Source organism: Scomber scombrus, chromosome 14 (assembly GCF_963691925.1).
Source record: "Scomber scombrus chromosome 14, fScoSco1.1, whole genome shotgun sequence".
In the NCBI taxonomy this organism is placed as follows: Eukaryota; Metazoa; Chordata; class Actinopteri; order Scombriformes; family Scombridae; genus Scomber; species Scomber scombrus.
The window spans coordinates 9576374-9598554 of NC_084983.1; the positions used below are offsets into that span (position 1 = coordinate 9576374).

The 22181-nt window shown below is 40.4% G+C and overlaps 1 protein-coding gene across 6 annotated transcripts in view; it reads left to right on the forward strand.

Moving 5' to 3' along the window:
- LOC133994578 (RNA-binding protein Musashi homolog 2) overlaps positions 1–22181 on the forward strand; it is a 243370-nt gene that overhangs the window by 122040 nt on the left and 99149 nt on the right. For all 6 annotated transcript variants that reach the window (XM_062433898.1, XM_062433900.1, XM_062433902.1 and 3 more), the window contains exon 7: positions 16629–16677. In XM_062433898.1, the coding sequence (XP_062289882.1) occupies positions 16629–16677 (49 nt within the window). The remainder of the gene's footprint in view (positions 1–16628; positions 16678–22181) is intronic.

Consider the following 22181-nt stretch of genomic DNA (forward strand, 5'->3'; position numbering starts at 1 on the left):
ATCAGTCTGAAATAAATACAACTTACTTCACCTCATTTTATTTAAGTGTCAGCTCAGAAAAGGTTGAGAAATGTGCTTCAGAAAAATGAAATCATTATATCTGCCACGAAACATTATAAAACCAGCGGAGGGAATACTTGCCATTTTGTACCATTTGGCTTTTAAGGTCAAATTATACTTAAAATAAATAAAAAATATACAAAGAAATGCATAAATATAACATTTTTTAAAAAACACACACACACACACACACACACACACACACACACACACACACACACACACACACACACACACACACACACACACACACACACACACACACACACACACACACACACACACAAGAAATTAACTAATAATGTAATACTCTAGGGCATTGCCTGGAATATTTATCTAAAAATCAAGAATTACCAGAGTCCAATTGTTGATCATTCAAACATCAGCCAATGTTCACAACTGAAAAACTAGAGTTGTTATTTCTGCCAAGCCAGCAGTCCAAAATGGACAGGAACTCAGTTTACAGTGATATGAAAACAGGCAACTGCTATGAGTAACAAATTACAGCAAATGTTTGGCAGTTTTACTTGATGGATGACAAAATCATTAAAACAAGATAAATCTTATGTGTTTAGAGATCTCTAGTTTAGCCAGCAGTCCAATATGTAAAAATGCTCCGTTTGCAGTGACATAACAGAAATAGCAGCAAATAATAACAAATTAGACTCTGCACATATTAAATATTTAGGGCTGAGATTATTTAGATGATTAGAATAGATTTATATTCTGTCTTCTGGTATTTTTGGTAAAGTCACAAATCAGAGTCAAAAATGCTCAGTTTATAGTGACATAACATACTATATATATATATATATATATATATATATATATATATCAATGAATGCTAAGAAGTGAGAAATGCTATTCTGTTTTGAAGTTCCCAAAGCACACTGAGACACTTAGACAACACAGTATTTGAACAGCCAACAAATACAATGGACATAAGTAGTAATAGGTCTTACTAGACCCTGCTTAAAAAAGGGCCCAGCTGATATTGTCTAGTATAGTAACAAATAGTGCAGAAATTCCAAAGACCAAAAGATGTTTTAGCTGTAGGCAGTGGACAAGAATAAAATTTGCAAAGCAGCAGGAGCACGGACTTAATTCCACAAGCTGACATTTCAGCACATCTACAGTTATTCAAGACGCATCGTGCAAAACACTCCTTGCAAGTGTGAGCATGGAAGCTACACAATGAAAAAAAAAAATATATATATATACTTTTACATAGATTGTCAACCACAGAACACAAACAAGTTATTTCTTACAGTATAAAATGTCCCATTCAGTGCATATCTACGTTGTCATGATTCTCATCAGAAATGTTTGGTTCGGCTATGGTTCATATTCTATGATGATATGATATGATATTACCAAGTCCTCCTTTATGAGGATGTCAGGCATATCCCTGATGATTTTCAATGCTGGGATTCTGACATGAACAAACCTTTACAGTGTACACACAACTACACAGACTATACCATTTTCATATTATACATGGTGCTGACAATTTTTTTCATCCTAAATGTCATGAACCAATCACAAGGGACCATATTAAAAAGTAGCTGAGTTGCTGAGTTTAGTTTCCAAAGAAACGGATGCTTAGCTCTGTGGTGGTTAGGGAACTTGGTAAATAATAATAATAATAATAGTACAGTACACTACACTACAACCTCAATAATATACATAAGCTAGAATTATCACCTGTCAACAACAACTGAAAATGTATAAGCTTCATAAATGTAGAATTTACGGCAGAGCTGTTGTATTGGATTCAAGCCAAATCAATTTTATTTATATAGCACATATTATAAATCACAAATTTGCTTCAGTGAGCTTTACAGTCTTTATAGCAATGCAATGTCCTCTGTACTTAGATCCTTGATTTGAGTTAGGGAATTTTTTACTGTCAAAAAAACCCTTTAACAGGGGAAAAAAATGGTAGAAACCTTGGGAAGAGGAACAGAGGAGGAACCCCTCTCACAGGACAGAGAGACCTGCAATAGATGTTTTGTGTACAGAATAGAGCAACACATTACAGAATACAGGATTGAAGAGGATAACAAAATTATAATGGATTTATAATGAAGAATGTGATGAAGAGGACGCCAAGCAGCTTCCAGGGGCAACCAGAACACAAAAGGACCTGAGCCATGCGACCTTCATCAACATAGAGACCTGGCAGATTGCATTAGATTGCACAGGTGTTCCTAATAAAGTGCTCACTGAGTGTATAACAAAAATACTATTCAAACACCTTGGGGTAATGTTTCATATTTTGTTGCCTCTGTCAGATTTTCTCTTATAAGACAAACACAAGCAGGGAAACATTAATTAATAGTGTGAGAGTTAAGCTAGCAACAACAGGATTGTCAAATCTAACATCAAAGTGTACAAACAATCGCATAAAAGTCAAAAATACACAGTCTGTTAATGCATCAATCAATTATATTCTTGAAATAATTTACATACCATATGTATATACAAAATCAATGGATTGTTGTAGCAAGACAAAATAGCAGCTAACCAGTACACACTGCAAAGAAGTACGGAAAGCACATTGGGCCACTCTTTATTCAGTCCAACACCTGCTGTACTTTTTAAATAACTGGATTAGGTAGCTTAAAATTAACACAATTAATTCCTGACATCTAACACTATTATATTAATGCTATGGAACCGTCTTGTTTTGATGGTCAAAACTGCAGTTATTCAGTAGTTTCACCATAAATACAAATGCCGACTGTGTAAGGTTTCATTTTTTAGAGTGCAGGCATTGCTGGAATCCACGCCAAATAAAATCAAAGATAGCTGTCAGATGCTTTCACTGCGCACACTGCTAGAGAGCATGCAAATGGCACTATCAGTGAAGAAGTCAAAGGTCTATTCATGAATTGAGGTTGTCACTCATGTCTTTGAGCACACAGTGTAAGTGCCAGCAGTCTGTTTAACAGTCATGCCTTCCCATCAGCTCTAACACAGTATAGATCAGATTGAAATTCCATGCTTTAGGTGACTATTTGATATAAGTAATGTAGATTTTTTTGTATTATTTGACTTCACACAGGTTGATTTTAACTCAGTTTTTTCATGGGTAGATGTTCTTGGTAAGCAGTGGGTGGAAATAGAGAACACTGTGGTGGTCTGGTGTGGGTGACCGCATAGCATCTGTGTTTGAGTGTGTGCATATACATCTGTGTACTTGTTTTGTGTTGGGTGCTAATGACAGCTGGCATTTGGCCATTATCAGTGGATCGTTAATTAGTATTGAGAGGTTTGGGGGAGAAGCACAGATTCCCCTCTATCTCTCAAACAGATGTGTGTTTGATCTGTTAACCCGGCTTTCACACACATAAACACACACACACACACATAAACACACTGTCCAACCACAGCAGCATTCTGACATATGGAAATGTCTATAAGCAAGTCCCTCTGAACACACTGATATTGACAGCAATATATCTTACCACAGAAAAATGTCAGAAAAAACATAGATCACAGTGACGGCTGTTGTGAGCCTGCCAAATAAACGTCATGAAGTCATAAATGACAATAACACATAAATAAGCAACAATTAGCAGAGATGCCCTATCAGTTCATTAGGGGTTTGTGATTCACACAGAATCATCTTTTTAGTTTATAGTTTTTTTACATTTTAATTGAAGGCAGACCATGACTGCAAATCTTGATGTATACCTCTTGCATAGAAAGTGTTATTGTGTTTCACCATCATTGATTTTTATAATAGCTTTTTAATAGATTTGTTGTAGCTTTTTACAACCAGACCCTTATTTACACAAAGAAAAATACAGCAGTGAAATGTCTACATTAAAATCTCCTCAATAAATAGAGAACCAACGCCTGCACTTGCTAGCACCAGTATTCTCTTAGCACCTTACGTCAGAGCAAAAAAAAAAACTCAGGAAGGACTTTGCTGGTTAAAGAAGATAATGAAAAGGATTTCTGTATATTTTTAAAGCCAACCTTTAACAAATCTCTACAAACTCCCAGACACTGGGGTAAAACATTTATTATAGAGCTCACTAATGTCAGAGCCTTTGTCTTTTCAGTTAATTGTAGCATAGTTGTCCTGATGGAATTGCTCTGTGACCTTTTAGTATTTTTATTTCTTCAGCCCATATATTTGCTAAGTGATGGTATTCTGGCTGATTAGCGCACCCCCGTCCCCCAAACACACACACACGCACACGCACACACACCCACACACAAAACACAATGTATTCACTCCCAGAACCCCACTTCCATTGTTCTGCTTTATAACACTGGGAAAGGAGCATCAGTCAAGTATATTAGCTGGATCCTATTACTGTCACCAGATTGCCTCTCTGAGCCATCTTAAAGAGCCCCCAGACAAAACTTCCTGTCATGTTAATCCAAGCTTTAATAAATAGAGGGATGTGTAACCATATTCAAATAAGGGCTCCCGTATTTATGCTGACAAAGAGAGACGGGCTATCACGAAATGACAGATGAAAGTGTTTTGCATGAAAAGGAGGGGGAGAAAAAAAAGTTTTTTATCAGTGCCCATTCTCTCCCATTCTAGGCAGAAATGTCAAATTATTGAAATGGCCTTTAAAAAAAGCTTAAGCCTAATCTAAGTAAAACACTGCAGGTATTAGGGATAGTGGCCATTGTGAGTGAAATGAATGCTATTCAACTCAAGCTTGGAGCTCATTTTATCCCTCTTGTTCACCTATTGATATCAAAGTACATAATACACATCTTGTCTCCTAAGAGAGATTTATGTTCATTGGACCTGTGAACATCAGAGCACACTGTCATCGAGCGCCTTCACTGATTCATGAATATGGCAAGACTGTTATTACATTTTATTTTCTAGATGGTTATTCAAAGGCATCCCTAGCTGTGTCATTTAGTTAAAGCTCTGGCAAAAAGGTGCAGTAGGAGCCCTTTACATTCCTGAGTATTTCTCACCGCCGACAAAGAGAGCTGAAATCGACCTACTCAACTCAAGGCCATCTCTTAGACAGCTTGTGAAAAAGAGCAGTGACACTACTTCACAGAGAATTGCATGCTCTTCCCCAGACTAGGTTAATTTTCAGTCCCTTGAAGAATCAAGTTAAGCCAGTATTTCACAAACAGATGGCATACATATTTTACTATGGGATACAGGGACTTCTCTTTCATTAGTAAGCTGACTGTATCTGAACATGTTTGTTAGTTCCTGACGTTACCAAATATGTGACTGAAATGTTCCATATTTGCTGAGGCTGCATGGATTTCCCGGGTGTCTAAGTGCGCTCAGCATTATTAGCAGACACCTTTTAAAAAACTGAGTATGATGGAGCTGTTGATTTGAAAAACCATATTGCTGTACCAACATGTTTTTGACATTGTATGGGAAACTGTATAATAGTATGTATGTAATACTGTCATTTAAAAAAAAGGAAAAGCTATGATTATTGTAACAAATGGAACTGGTATTAGTAACCATTAGTATTGATAATTACATTACATTTACATTTTTAATAAGCACAGATAATGTAATAAGTACATTTAGTTGTATCCCTATTTGTCTTAATATGTAGGATCCATACTTTTATAGCATAGTTATTGGTATGCATTTCACCACAAGTTCTATACAGACAATTAAATGAAGGCTTAAAGATGGATAGATGGATGGATGGATGAGTGAACAGTGAACTGGCTGAAAACTTTCTAAGACAGTTTTTCTGTGAATTACTGAGGCATGTCTACTGACTCCCCCACAACGCTTATTTTCTGCACATTGATTCTGACTAGAGCTAAAAGTTGGAAAGCCTCTAAATACTGAGTAAGCCATTCCCCGAGCAAGCAGGTAATTAAACAAACATTTGATTCCATGTAGAAGCCGTTTATGATCGATGTTTTATGGAGCTGCTTTGCGCCTCAAAATAATTGGGATATGTATCTAAGGGGGTTCATGAAGAGGATTGGTGCCACCTTCATGTGTCAGTCAGCAGATATTACTGTTAAACTTTAACTGCTCCTGCAATCAAAATCTAGAAAGCATCATTAAAGACTAGGAAACAGACCGTTAAAGAGATGTTGACTGTCAGAATATTTTAATTCCAAATAAGCACATTAAATATTAACCGGATTATAAAAGGCATGTGGGAATTATTGGAAATGAATGACCTTATTCTATATTAGTGTTTTCACACACTCTCCCCAAACATTTTATAGTATCTTCTGACCTTTTTCTGCCCTCCAGTCATTGCTGCTTGCAGCTATATTTACATTAACACGGAGGAGTGAAGAAGGGGCAATTTTTGTTAAATGTGTTTCTTCTGTGTGTGTGTGTATGTGTCTACTAGAAGAGAAATCTGATTGGCTTTGCAGGAGGAAGGACATCATTTTAAATAAGTCCTCAATGTTAAACTGTTTGCTCTAGGGCTTAGGGATTGCTCACCTCTCCAAATACTATTTTAGCTTGAAAGCACAATATTTCCCGGCCTGTGCTTTCACATGGGAGAATGAGGGAGGGCCCTGGTGCAGTAGTTTCATGGAGGTGGCTCGCAGGCATACTCCATTCTGACAGAATGAGGAGGCACTCTGCAAGAGTGTGTGGCGGAGAGGAAAGGGGCCCTATTAATAAAATGACTCCATAATGGGTAGTTCCCTGCAGCTTGGCAAAGGAAGACAAGCGGATTGATGGACGAGGCCAAGGCCTACTTCCTCAAGCATACTGAGCTCAACTGTGTGGACATGCCTCTGTGAGGCCAAACACAAGACTAGGCCCCACAACATTCTATAGCCCCATTCATATAGGAAGGAAGACCTTTATGAATGATTTCCTGTTTTATGTAAAAGGGTCAAAGTGACAGTTTTAAATGAGCAATACATCACCTCTAAGACTTGTCTCAAACCTATCCTGAGCATAGACTGTAAAAAAATAAAAATAAAATGTGGCCACCATGATATCACCCATTGGTTTGTGGACTCCCATTTTGAAGCATTGAGTTTATCTATATTTGTATTAAAATATAAAAGTGGAAATTAGTGTAACAATAGTGTTTTTGCTTTTATTACACTGCTAATTTTAGGATATTTTATGCATAATAGGTTGTGAAAAGTGTCGGTTGCATGATTCTTACGTTCAGTGCATGAGAGTTGGCAGCTCTGGGTCAAAGCTGATAATGCTAATGCCAATTCTAGCTAGCAAAAAACAAGCTTATAAAGAAAATGTACTTATTTGATATACTGAACAACCATCTCTTTAGAGGGCCTTTTAGTACAACCAAATGCTTAACAAGGCTTTTTGAGGCAACCAAAATGTTACAAATAACTTCTTTTAAAACCAGTGGAGTCGCCCCCTGCTGGTCATTACTAAGAATGCTGGTTTAAGACACTTTACCTTTTGGACCCAGAGCTTGGTCTTGAGCAAACTTTTTGATATGAAAGATAAAGGCTTTTTAAAAATGATAAGATATACACACAGATGGCAGGATGGAACTAGACAAAATCAGCCTTAATTGAAATCTTACGTCAAAGTAAGAACAATGTAAGGTAAACTATACTCCCTGGGTGATAGCAATGCAATTATATATAACACAATTGGTATTTCTTCAGAGTAAAGCAGCCATAAAATAGTATTTACTAGAAATATGGTTTGTTTAGAGGAAAAGTGTGTCTAAATAGGATTCATTTTCAAACTGCATTTTTGTGACTTGGGCAGGCGTAGAGATGAGCTAATAAAATATTGTCTTGCCACAACAGTGTTACGGTCTGCCCTAACAATATAGCAGTCTCCTGAAGGCATCACTCCATCATCCTTTCATTACATTTCTTTGTAACAGTACATTGATTAGAGTGGCCTCAGCATGACTGCCTTTTTAATTGTGTATTTGCTGATCTCTTAGCTGCACAGAGCGGCGTGGTAGGATCTGTTCTAACCATTTCAACAATGCTCAGAGGCATTCTTTGACACACAAAGTTCATTGTTAGAATATACATCAGTTTGTATCACCATAGCGACCTCCTTGGATGCTGAGCAGGGGACCTCATAAATATGTAATCCTGACAGATTTGAGGAATTGTCTTCCTCAAGTGTTTCTCTCAAGCCATTTTGTTAATGTCAACATGAAGGAAAGTTACTGGAATAAGTGTTGACATTCAGCCCATGGTGTATATCATTAATAATTATGTACACAAGATTTTCTGTCAGATGGCTGCTGAAAAACACCAGAATCACATTTTTCTGTTGTTCTGATTTTTTGGTAATTAGGTATAAAAAATAGATGAATTGTGTACTTTACCCAGTAAGCTCATTCTCAAATAGCATTGAGCTTCATTCATAGTAAATCAGACACAATACACTGTACCAGAGGTCTTCAAACTGTCAGACTTTGAAAACCCCTACAATATAGGACATATACGATTTTCAGTCATTCCTAAAATATGTTTGTACTACAATATGAACCAAAATCCTGCACATGCGCAGTGGTGTCTTCCGTACTAGTATGCGCGCCCCTTAGAGTTACAATCATATCGCTGTTATTACTCTTTGGAGCTCTTTCTAAACAAGCTGCAGTAATCACACTCTTTGGGGGTGAAGACACATGTCAGCCAGTGCAACGGTGTAGCTCATTGATGTGTTTTTAATAGTTTTTGGACAACAAAAGAGGTTTTACGGCACAGAGGAATACGATAAGTCAGGCTTTGGACAAAAACACACACACACACACACAATGCATGTAGGATCAGTTCATTGTTGGTGTGGCTCTGCACATTAGATTTGTTGACAATAAGAATAACATTGAAACTCGCCTGCCATATCCTTTAAAACGTTGCATTGCTTGGGGCGTTCTTGTGTTCGAGTAGTAACTGTAATCCTGGTTTCAGTCCTGCTGGGGACCTTTGTTACAAATTTCTCCTTTCTGTCTTCTTTTTCTCTGTATTATCTCAACAGTCAAAAAATATAATACAAACTTTCCATTCTTTATAGGTAATAGTTACAAACCAGTTGAGGAATCATGTTTTGCTAAAAGAAAGTTGAAGCGAACATATTTATAGTAAGAAAAAGGAGAAATGGGGTAGACAGGGCAGAAGGCAGATAAGCGCATCTTCACCCTACATCACTGTGCTTTTTGTATCATTGTGTGTGTGTGTGTGTGTGTGTTAAGTTCACACTCTAGCCATGCATTTTTATCACTTCTGGTGAGGGCTGCCATTCATCCATTATAATAGCGAATATTCCTTGTGGGAAGGAAAGAGGTTGTGTTCCACATTAAACATAGCTGGCTTGGCCACTGCTGTAGAACTGAAAAAAAAAACCTAACCCGTCCATCTAGGCTCACGCTTAAGAGCAGTGTCCCTTTTGCCCCTCTGTGTAATTGCAAGAGCTTATAGGGAGCTAAAATTTTGCCCTCTGCTCCTCGTTAAACCACCACTTGTAAAAGCGCTCAAGCGTGGTTGCAGCACATTGCAGCTCAACGTTCCCAGACAATGATATAGATTTCCTCTACAAAAGAACAATTGAAAGGGTTGTCACAAATTTGTCCATTGTCACTGGGTCGCTATCATTTCTCTGTTAATTGCCATCAGTGTAATAGAATATTAGATGCTCCACACTGCAAAGGGAGTGTTGATGAAGGGGCAGTGCCAGCTGAGCTTTCTCCTTGACCGTGAACCTTATCTGTCATAATGGTAATGATAATAATAATGCGATACGTCATTGATCCCTGTTGGGGTTTTTTTCTCCTCTTTTACCCCCTCCAGAGTGAGGAGGGGGTTCAGCAATGCGCAGGTTCAGCTACAGACTACTGCCCCCGGAGAAGGAGGGTTTTCAGACATTTCCTCAGAGACACTTAAAGAATACGGATGCTTGCCAACAAGCAGGCTTAAAACTGGGTCCTCTAGTTTAACAGTGGTCTCTCTACTCAATATGTGATTTTACTCTAGAGTGCATCCTGGACAGAAGTGGTTGTTATTAAATGAATTCATCATGAATCTTAAGGTTGTGCCAATTTATGGTCATATTTATCTGATGCCACAGCGAATAGTGAGGGGATTCTTTTTGCCATCTATAGCCAAAGACCTCTTTTTTTAATTATTTTTTTATTTTTTATAAATCGATCTGATCCACAAATAATTTTGTAAATGTGTGTAACATTTCTAAATTTCTGGAATAAGTATAGTGATTTTGTTAAAAAAAGTACCACTTGTCCTCAACTTTTTGGCCCTATATTAAATGGCAGTGCTCTCTGCTGTCTGATGCACATCTCTCCAGTCTGAACTGGTCCTGCTGAAGCGGGTAGTTTGGCATTAGCATGAGCTGAAGCGGGTAGTTTGGCATTAGCATCACCCTCCGGATAGCTAGCGAAACTGGACAGCCACTGAACAGCTTGATGGGATTTTCACAGTTACTTTATGTTGCCTGTGTCACTGAAATGTACCAACTGGTTACTCAGTCAAGGAAGTTAGCTAGCTCTCAGTGAGCACAGAAAGATGTGATTACTTCTCATCCTCAGAAGGCACTTTGTACAAACACCCTTAGAGTTGGTCAGGATACACACCCAGTGACACAACCTGGTACTACACCAAACCCACAGTACATATTTGAACAGGTTACTTATCCTTTAAATTGTTATTGTTGATAAATGAATAACTGATGGATAATTGACATCATTATCTCGTGCCAAATATGTGAGTATCTCATAACACAGCACAATATTCTCTTGTGTCATTGTGCGCAACTGGATGACAATAATTATACCACAGTCAAGTAGTTGGCATTGAAAAGGTAAACAGTTTTTTTCCACTGCAGGTATTCATACCAGGATTTGTTTAAGTTGGATTGGCCACATGTTGGCAAAAGTGGTTTGTAAGCTTTTTAAAATGATCTGCTCTTTTGTGCATCGCTTAGTGATTCCATGCAAATACCACAGACCGTGCCTTGGTGTTGGCAGTGTAATCCCAGTAATCCTTGACATCAACATTGACACCGAAATTACCTGACACGTACACACACTGTGCAAATCTTTCCACTTATAGGTAAAAGTAAAGTTCACAGTGAGCGTACTGGATGCAGGCGAGAAAGAAGCCGCTCTGCAGCCAATACAAGCAACACAAAGCTTCTCCGCCATGTGCCAGCACAAAAAAAAAACTGCCCAAAGCCTTTACAAAAGCATGGGCACAAACAGTCCCAGGTCACTGTCTGTGGCTCAGGTCTCCGTTCTTTTGGCATCAGATATGATCTATATCAGTGTCACCCCCAAATTGCAGGAAAGCTCCTCTGCTAGCCTTCAGCCGTGAGCTGAATGTAAATGTGCATTTGACACCTATCTAAATCGCTGTCATAATTCATTTCCAGAGCTCTTAAATCTCTCCCTGTCACCTGGCACCTCTGCTGTTTTCCTGTCCAAAAACAGAGCACATTAGCCTTTATTGATGCCTTTGTCCTTTGATACATAATTCATCATTCAGCAACCCTTTTTTTTGAATTATCATGTATTTTTCTGAGGTTGTGCAAACATATGGATTTGTTGGCGGTATTGATACAGACAAAGAGGTTGTACCTGGTGTGGAGTTAAGTGTCATGCTATATGACAGGAACAGGATAAATCTTTTTTTTTTTTTGTCAGGGTGCTGGACCAGAGTGATATAGGGCTCCATTGTCACATTGCTGCTTAGTTGACTGAGCACATGCAGTTTTTTTTTTCACTTGAATCTCCTGCAGTAACTGCAAAGCTCACACGTTCTCAGGTTTCATCAAATTGTCACCCCAGAATCAGGGACCATATGGCTCATGGTCGAAGCACATAGGAGGTATAAAGTGTTGAGGTTTATGCGGTGTCACAGGGTTCGTCTGAGTCATCAGAGGGCTGCCACAAAGCTCCATTACTTTCAAGTAGTTGCACAAACAAGCTTGTACATGCTGTTATCCTTTGGTGAAATTCGATTGTATAGAATAAAAAATATGGCGACCTCGCCGCTACTGTGTTACTGCGCGTGTGTTTTACTTGAAATGTTGCTATTTAAATGATCTACAGAACATCCAAATTTAGCTAACATAAGTTTTGTTTGCCCCAGTCAGAGGCAGGCGATGAAATTTTCTCAAGTAAAATAAATACTAAGTTAACTGTCCAAAGCTGCTTTAACCACTACATGACTGCTACTAAGCCTTAGCACCAACTTTGAATGCTGCAGCTAGTTGTGCTAACTCTCAGCATTAGCGTTGATAATTGCTCTACCCGACACTTAAGAGACAACACTTCATGAGCATCCCACTCTCTAATATGAGATTTATTAGCATATTAGTTGCCTTTTATAGCAAAGTTGAAGTTGCTGGACTGTAAGAAATAATGAAATGTATTTACTCAGCCCTTCCACTCAAACTCTCTCACTCACTTCCCACCGCCCACTTCCACAGCTTTTACTGCCTGCCAGTGGTAGTATAAATCAGTACGACCACTAAAATTTCTACTGCTGCTTTCTCTTTTAGTACTATTAATGCTACTAATGCTAGTGTAACCTCACAGCTGCTACTACTTGTTGATCCAGTTATGTTAGGTCAGTTCTTTTCAGGCTAGACGCATATCTAGGCTAAACATGTAAAATGATTTGTCATATTTAATTTGATAAGTGTATGGATTATGTTGGGCCATATAAAAATATACAGATTATTATATTTTACGTGTGTTTGTTAGAAAATGGAGCATTATTGCACATCTATTTAACAGTACAGTGTTCTAATTCTAGCTAATAATGGGATCCAAACGAAAAAGGACACTTATATTGAATTCAGACTGAGTAAAAATTACATTTTTGGTAAGCCAACAATTCACATATCTACTCCTCCCTTTTTTTGCGGATGAGGTTATTTGGTTCAGATGTGTTTACTGTAGGTTTAGTTAAAGAGCTGCCCGGCCTCCTGCCCCCCTCCCCACCTCCAGACAGCCTTCCAGCAGCCTTCTCTTTTTTAAGTGGTCATGGACTGTTCCAGTGCATATACCACAGTGAAATAGACTTTTGCTCTTTTCTTCATTGTCACAAAAGGCCAGGCACTTCGCTGGAGTTCCCATTCCCCTTTTACATAGTGATAAGACAGCCATTATCCTTTGAACCTTTCTTTTCACCGAGCCAGGAGAAAAGGAAGAGTGAAAGAGAAGGAGGAGGAGGACAGAGAAAGATTTCTTCCCTGAGGTGAGCCTGGCCTCACCTCTGTGTGGCGGGCTTTTTTTGTGAGCAGTGAAGAGGTCCTTAACCTTCTATCAGATGGAGGCACACAGTTGTGTTCTGCTTGAATAACTACATTGAAAAGCCCTGAAGCACGGGAGATGGTTCTATAGACTCTGCAAGTGGCAGAGAGAGAGAGAGACAGAGTGAGAAAGAGAGAGTGAGAAAGAGAGAGAGAGAGAGAGAGTGAGAGAGACAGAATGAGGGAGAGAGGGGAGACTGTATTGTATGACCTGCTGGAGTGTGACCCTCACATGATGTGCACATTGTTAAAGTGCCCATCGGTGCTTCACTGTGAATCTGTGTTCTTTGTTGTATGGGTCTCGCTGACAGGATGGTCCTCCTCTAATAATGTCACAACAACACAGTTCACACATTTATATAATACATACACTTCCTTTAATAGACCTCAGTTCATTTTACAAAGTAGCAGCGTTTCTGCCCTCAGGCTGTAAGTGGCTTTACAGCAGCAGAACCATCAATATTACTAATATTTGAATGTGGTGTTGCACTATATGTGGGGCTCATAGTGCTTGATGGCTGATGATACTGTGCAAGTAAACACTCAGGCTCACTTGTCTATTGTCATAGCAACAACAGATTAAGTGAATGTAGTTAGTAACAAAACAAACTTATTACCTACGAGTATAGAAAGTGTGTTCATGTCATAAATAGTGTTAGGTTGTGCGTTATTTCTGCAGGTGCTCGTGGGTATCATTTTACATTTTGATGAGTTTCATCTCGACACTGAATCACAGAGTAGACTTCACAAAATTGTTACTAATCAATCTCTGTCAAAACAGTTGTGATTGAAGCGGGCGACTTCATTTCTTTGAGTCCCGAAGAAAACTGAATATTCTTAGCTTGGCCATTTTCTCCACACTTCTACTGATGCATGCAGCAGAGACTCCTTCAGCTCTTCCAATATTACGGATACTAGAGGAGGACAGAAGTCAAATGCTATAAATTTCTGTCTCCCATGTAAAGGATCACAGGCTGTCGGCCACGCTTGTCAACTTAAACGTTTACCATAGTTGGTAAACATGTCATTCCATCTTTGCTCCGCAGTGGAGCTTTTGCACTGTCAAATGCGGATATATGACAAACTGTTTCTGGTATTATGAGCACAAATCCAGCAAAAAAGTCTCGGATCAAAGTTTTTTCTCACATTTAATTCCAGGACAGTGTAATGACCTAATGTAACAATGGAGTTACTGTACTGCAGAAAAACTAATGCAGAAGTTTCTCTTTTGTGCCTTAAATTCTTGCAATTACATCATAACCCTCTGCACTATTAATCCCACTTAGTCTCACTATAACATGTTTTTTATTAGATCACCTGGCGAGAGACAGAGGTTAGGTCATGTGACATTACTAACCGTTATTGCTCGGCAGCTGTTTATTTGTACAATACTTTCATATGTTGTCACACCGTACAGTCAGCAGATAGATACCTGTTGTTTTTTCCAGTGACGCAGCAGAACGTCAGTGTTTTGCTGCAAACTTTTGTGTTTGTTGTGTCAACAGAGAGAACAGTCAGTCAGTGGTGCAAACTTCAAAAGTTAAAAAGCTACACTACCACAGATGTAACACTGGTGAATTAATCTTCATATTTAATTCATTTCTAACCTGCCTTCAGAATTTGACATTACATTTTTTTGAAACATCGCATTTTCTACATTTCTTTTAGATTTTTAACTTCATGGACTATTTATCTTATTTTTACTACTTTTCCCACTTTCGGTTAGTAATGCCTGAGGACACAGGTTAGCTTTGCTGATCAAGTTTCCTCAAATATGATGACACATGTTTTTTTTTAAGCGTGGTAATTAATGGATGGTGCAAGTTAATCTCGCTGTACTCTCTGCAACACATGACCATAGCATCCTTTTTGGATGTCTATCTTTTTGTTTCCCTCTGCCAAACCTGCTGCTGCGCTAATAATTTACAACATTACTATAAAAACATTGCAGTTACCACTCAGTATAGGATTTTATAAGCCCCGCCTCTACACCAACATCCACCTGTAAGCACTGATCCTCAGCACAGGCTACACCTACTTCTGCTACTCTTGCAGAAGGTGGCAAAGTGGCACTGAATATAAGCTGTACATCCACTGCGCTGTGTAATAATGGGTGGCTGAAATTCATTAAAATGACATATGCTACGTACATGGGTTGCTTCAACTCGTGTCAGCTATATTTGGAAATTGGAAATATTTTGGGGAGGTAAAAATAAAGTGCCTGAGAGCCTCATGTGGCCTGTGAGCCGTGCAGTGAGTAACCGGGCTCTGCAAGCTGTGCCAACGTCTTGTGTGCCAAATGTGTGGCAAGAGGGTGGCATGAGCAGTGTGCCAGCGCTAGTCTGCCTGGCTGCCAGGCACTTCTCTTTATCCAATCAGACAGTTCGGCTTGAGTGAGACCCCCTATTCTTGTCTCTTCCCATCTCCTCCCGAAGCTTTGTCACCCTCCCATGAAAAACACAGACCCATGCTTGTGCGCACATCTTTTTTCCCCTGCACGGCATCAAGCCTCCTCGGTACACTGTTACACTTACCTAGAGACCATAACCAGGGAACGACTGGTGCAGAGTGCCCCCCCCCCCCCCCACACACACACCCCCTGTCCTCTTTTGTTTCTGTCTGCCGCTTCTTTATTTTTATTTATTCCCCTCCCAAGACAAAATCACAGGCTAAATGAGCATGTCTCACTCTGTTTTTTAAGCATTTCTTCAGAGTTATAGGAAGCAGAGGGTGTCTGGAGATCTGTTTTTCAGAGATGTGTGAAGGAAAAATGCTGTCTGTCTGTGTGTGGCTTTATTGGACATGATGAGGGATGATATTATGGTGGATGCTGCTGCCGCTGCGGCTGCAAGATGAGGAAGGATCCCATTTGTCTCGCACTCGCTTAGTGTAATGTGTCTATCTGTCACTCTCCTCAAGACCGGACACTGGTGTTCATCAAAATAAACATATTGTCCGCACAGTTCTCCATTTTCCTCACCGCTTGTCATTATTGTTAATTTCCTCACCTGCTGCCACTTTCTTCACTCGCATCTTTTGCCACATTTAATCCAGACAATGAGTAAAGCCACTGAGATCGCTCAAATTCCTATATCATCAAATTTAGGAGCGACTGAGAGAAAAGGGAAATGGTAACCCGACGATAATCCTGTGACAGCAGGATGATTATGTTGGAGAGAGGTGCTTAGAAAGAAATAAGTGTAAAAAGGAGCGAGAATATATATTCTAAGAGTAATTACAGTGAGTAGAATGAGATGTGATTCAATGGGGAGAAGGTGACGTGAGGCACTTGGCAAAAAGATTAGACTTGAGCTAATGTCAGTACTTCTCTTCTGTCTTCCAGGTTGATGATGCCATGCTTATGTTTGATAAGACGACTAACAGACATAGAGGTAAGTGCACAGCTTCTGCTCTCCTTTTCCTTTCCACTTTTTATTCCTCCTTTTTTTCTCCTTTGCTCTCTCTTTCTGAAAGGTGAGAAAATAGTTATTTTATGTCCTTTCCCCATGAGATAACACAGAACAGTTCCATTTCACATGATATTAGGTGTACCATCTGTTCAACAATGGGAGCGTGTCAAAGTAATCAATAAGCTGGTTCGGTGTTTAGAATGTTTGAGCATTAGATTGTGTGTGTGTGTGTGTGTGTGTGTGTGTGTGTGTGTGTGTGTGTGTGTGTGTGTGTGTGTGTGTGTGTGTGTGTGTGTGTGTGTGTGTGTGTGTGTGTGTGTGTGTGTGTGTGTGTGTGTGTGTGTGTGTGTGTGATGACGCTGGTGTGAGTGTTTCAGAGAGGTGCTTAAAGGGTGTAAAGATTGTGAGATGGTGGGTGCTGTGCAGTCAGATAACAGCATCAGATAAGGCCCAGGAGAAGCACTGACTTTATCGCTCTCTCTCATCAGCTCCTTATCTTAGATGAGGGGACGTTTCTCTCTCAAGCAGAGGACTTTCCAAAGACAGGTTCCCTCCCTGTGCCACAATGCAGCGTTGTGTATTTAAGCCAAACAGCAGGCTCACAGGCCCGACTTAACCACCGGCAAGCACTTATAAGGCCGGCATTTATCCAGAGCCCCGTTCGATGGCTGTTACTGCCTATGAACCCTCACATAGTATATTTTAAAGGAAGTTTTAAGAGACGGCGTGTCCCCGGCTGTGTATGTGCGTATGCATCATGGTGTGCGTGAGCAGTCGACAGGCACTGACAGGTATTTCCACAAGAAAAAGGAGCAGGCACTCCTCTGTTTGTCACACCAGTCAGCTCACTTGTAGGCAGCGCTGGCATTGCATCCTCTCACTGTACCAGGGCCGAGCACTGTTTTGCCATATAGATGTAAACATTTGTTTGCAGTGAGCGACTCATCCTCTCACCCTGTATAAATGTTTAAGTGAGCTGGCTGGAAAGCTGTATCGTTTTTTGTCATGTCTGCATTGTTCTCTCCCTCACTCTCTCTCTCTCCCTTTCATTTTCTACTGTATCTGTGTGTGTAAGTGTGTGCACTCTCCCTGTGTGTGTGTGTGTGTGTGTGTGTGTGTGTGTGTGTGTGTGTGTGTGTGTGTGTGTGTGTGTGTGTGTGTGTGTGTGTGTGTGTGTGTGTGTGTGTGTGTGTGTGTGTGTGTGTGTGTGTGTGTGTGTACGTCGTGCAGATGAACTCTTTGAGTCTGGTAAACAGTTTCTAAGTGTGGAACATGTGAACTATAGTGGAAGTGATCTATGGCTTTGAGGGGATTTTGATCTGTAGTGACAGAACCCAGTGTGAGGTCTGCTTTGAGACGAAGGCTTTTTCTCTCTTCCCCCCTCTCTCTCTCTGTCTCTCTCTGTCTCTCTCTCTCTCTCCCCCTCATTTCTCGCTCCTTTCCCTCTCCTGTCTGCTGCACTGCCAGCCCTCTGTGAAAGAGGATGGGCGCCACGCTCGAGGAGTGTGTTAGGCGGTTTGCCTTTGGGCAGCAAAATGCCCTTCAAATGAAGACAATGATGGAGAAACATCCTCCTTGGCAATTTTTCTGATGACATCAGGCGTATTTATATTGAGTATGACAGGAGGCAGGTGCAGTTGGTTCTGCCGTTGCCATTTCCTCCAACTAGCATTTTGATACCGTGTTCCAGTGGGAATTCGAAACAGTCGATCTTTGCTATTTTTTTGGTCCCGAAAACACAACAGGTCTCCGAGATGAAGCGCATAGAATATTACAAACCCATAAGAAAATTTGAATAATTCATCCGAGTCATTGGTGCGGTTATGTAATATTAATGGCTCAGCTGCCCCATGACCACCCAGGAAAGGACATTGAATATATTATCAGTGAAACCAGTGCCTGGGCCCACTTTACCACTGCCTACAGATCCAGTGATGGGCATCTGGCCGTCTGCAGTCCAAATCAATTCCCCACCTGTGTGTATTTTTATCTCACAGATTGATTCATGAAAAAATAATTCCCGAATTGGCTTCAGTGCCGCAATAGGGGAAAGAGAAAAAAAAGACATTTTTTATTTAAGAATGCCACACAATGCAATTATTCTAAAAACCACAGCATACAAGTTCACCTACTGCCTGTAATTTTTTACAAAATACACAATTCTTATTATAACTGTCAGCATGCTGTTACAGATGCAACACAGACACACCAGCATCACTCTCATTACAACCACATTTGAAATTGGCTCTGACCTAAAGCCGAAAGCACAACAGCATCCTAAACTTCCCGGAGTCTCTTCTAAAAAAAAAAAAAAAAAAGGGGGCAGCTATTTTTTGCTGTAGCGGAACACGAAGGAGAAAATGTCCTTGCTGCCAGGAAGCACGTTTCTATTTACTCGAGCATTTGTGAGACGATAAAAAAAACAATACTTTCTGCTTTCGACAAGAAAATTAAATACAGTGCTGATATTACAGTATATTATGGAGATGTGCGCAAGGTAAAATGACTCTATAAAACAAAGAAGTGAGTGACAGAGGTGGAAATTACAGCAGCTGATCCCGTTTGGCCTGCTGTTGCTCACGCTGACTTCACATCACCTCATTTGATTGTTATTTGCCTTTTTTTCGTATTTTTCCTCCATTTAGCTTTTTTTTCCTCCCCCTTAACATTGAGTCTATATTGCATATTACTATAATGCATTGTACTTTATTTGGAAGAGTCGATCGGGTATGAGATGCATGATCAACACTTGATTGAAAGTGTGTTTTTCTTTGGGGCTGTGGTGAATTGGTTAGAGGACAAACGTCACACTCCACTAGTAGCAGCATTGTCCTTCAGACGGTCCCTGTGAGGCTGGCGAAACGACAGCCAGAGGAGACATTCTCTACCCTTCTCGTTTTCTCTGTACTTCTTTTTTTTTTTAACTCTCTTTCACTCTCTATCTCTCCCAGTCATTCAGTCTTATTCTTTCTTCCTTTTCTTTTACACAGTCTGCACTATTTCTGTCCCGCACCGTCTCCCCACCCTGCCTGTCTTCGGCCGTCTCTCCATTTCTCTCGTCTTTCTCTCTCTGTCTCTCCTGCTAGAGGACACTCGCTGTAAGCAAAGCTCCCCACAAAGGCACATGCTGCACACCATCTCCTTGGCATTTAAAGGAGTAGAATACAGCCAATTGTGTTGGAAATTGAACTCTCCAAAGCCTCCCTTCCCGCCGCAGCAGTTCATTGTGGGTGACTTCAGTGTCTTTGGTGAGCAGCTTGGGCTGTCCAGAGGTTGATGCCAGAGGGCGCCTATTGTTCCATGTTCTGCTGCAGTATCTCCACCACCCCCGCCCCCCTTCAGCCTTCCCTTTTTCTCCTGACACTCATTTTGTGGCAGGAAAAGAGGAAATCAGGAATGTGTACGTTTTGTAATCACACACTTGACAATAATGGTGTATTCAGCAGCGCAGGAGGTCCAGGTTACAGTGCGTGCGTGTGTGTGTCGAGGCCATAGGCACAGCAGTCACGGATTTACACATAGCACTCATCATTCCCAACACCCCTCGATGTGACTTCACGTGCCACCTCTGGATGACAGGACGAGCTGTATGGAATAGCCCTGAGTCAAAATCATTCCGCCATCGGTTGCCTACTCATATCCTACAGGCTGACATGTGATCTATGATCTAAAATGTGATTTTACTGTCAAACACAATCGGTGGCGCCAAGGAGAGTGTTGCCTCGGTGAGAAAAATGACATCTTTTAGAGGAAGGGATGGAAAGTGTGATGAAAGAGTGGCAACCATCCACCAAAGCATTGGGATTTAATAGGTGAGCAAAAAGATACAGTAGATGATAGATGAATACTTTGTCCTGCTGCTCATAAGAATCCTTTATTAAGTGCATCCCCGCCGCACCGTAATTAGCCATACTTCTCCACCACATTATCACTCTTTTCATCAACACAACTCTCTGTAGAATCATTCCACACACATAATCCACACAGGACGTTTTCAAGGGGAAACACAGATATAGTACAGCTACACACTTCCTCCTGATTATTATTAACATCACGAGCTGCCTCTCATCATCACGGCTAATCCACTCCAATCCGAACAAGATAAGTATATACAATGCAAATTAGCGCTTCTCAATCCCGATGCTAAATTATTCTCTTACAATTATAAACAGCTGATTAATTGGGTCAAAACTGCAGCCGCTACAGTGATTGATTCATGCGCTGCAAAATTTGCACGGCTGAAGACGGGTGTGAGCTCCGCAGTTTTCATCAAGTTTTTTTGAGTGTTCGACAAGTTCTTAGATTATTACTACGAGTAAAAACATGAAGGTGGCAGCTATATCTATTTTGGGTGATACACACGTTCTCTCTCACCTTTTTAATTACGCCATTAAGAAAGATGATGAAATCCCAGTGTAACTTTCTTTCATATTGTTTTACAATAGTTTGTAACCAGACAGCAGCCATTAGTGTAGCTATATAATGACTGTGTGACTGATTGTAAGCCAAATTCCTTCTTTACTTGAATGATGCAAGTAATAGTAATGTGCAACAGAGTTGGGGACCGGGATAAAGAAATGGAGGCTGAATTGTTTTAGTCACAAGGCTGCTCTGTACGAGGGAGCCACTGAGCAAGGCTCACATTAGAAGCCACGTTCCTGGAGAAGAAGGGGATTCTTGGTTTTTGTGTGAGGACGGGGCCAAGACTGTGTGAATTTGTGTATCGCCCTTTTTTTTTCTTTTTTTCTACGGGCTTAAAGGGCTGGTTTTCTTCTTGGCAGAGGAACAGAAGACTGCATTGTGTGTGTCTGTAATCTCTTTACCTGGATTGGCAGCAAAGCTAGCAAGTGCAGCTCCCAGTGTGGAATTGGCACTGCGGAGTCAATGTCACACTGAGCGAGCTGCCTTCCAAACACACACCAAAAAACCGGTTGTGTCTCTGTGAAACTGTGCATGGATGTGCAGTTGTTCTTTTTTTTTTTATATTTGTGTGTCTTGGTGCATAGGTGAATTTTACAGCCTCTGCGTAAGCAAAGCAGACAGTATGTCCAAACCTATGAATCTGCCACACAGTCCAACTTTCTAACAATATTAAGTTAATATTTAGTGTTAACCACCACGAAATTCAAAACTATGCTCCAGAAGAAGTCTTTGCCCCATGATACACAAGCTCAAACAGTAACAAAGACTTGAGTGGTATTAGGTGTCATTATACACCAACTATTTGACATAAATTCGCCACTCTCGCCTCAGTGGGTGAGAAGAAAAAAATAATTGGCCTCATTATCTTTCATCTCTTTGGCATATTACATTCATTATTTTATACAAAGACTGCCAGTATGAGTCCTGTAACCTGGGAAGCAGAGCTGCACCTCCACAGGTTAACTGTTGCTCCTAGCCCGTGCCCCAGTGTTTGACGTCACCACAATGCCTCATCAGCCACCGGTGCTAGGGATTGAACATGGCCGACTGAGCAGAGGATGTCT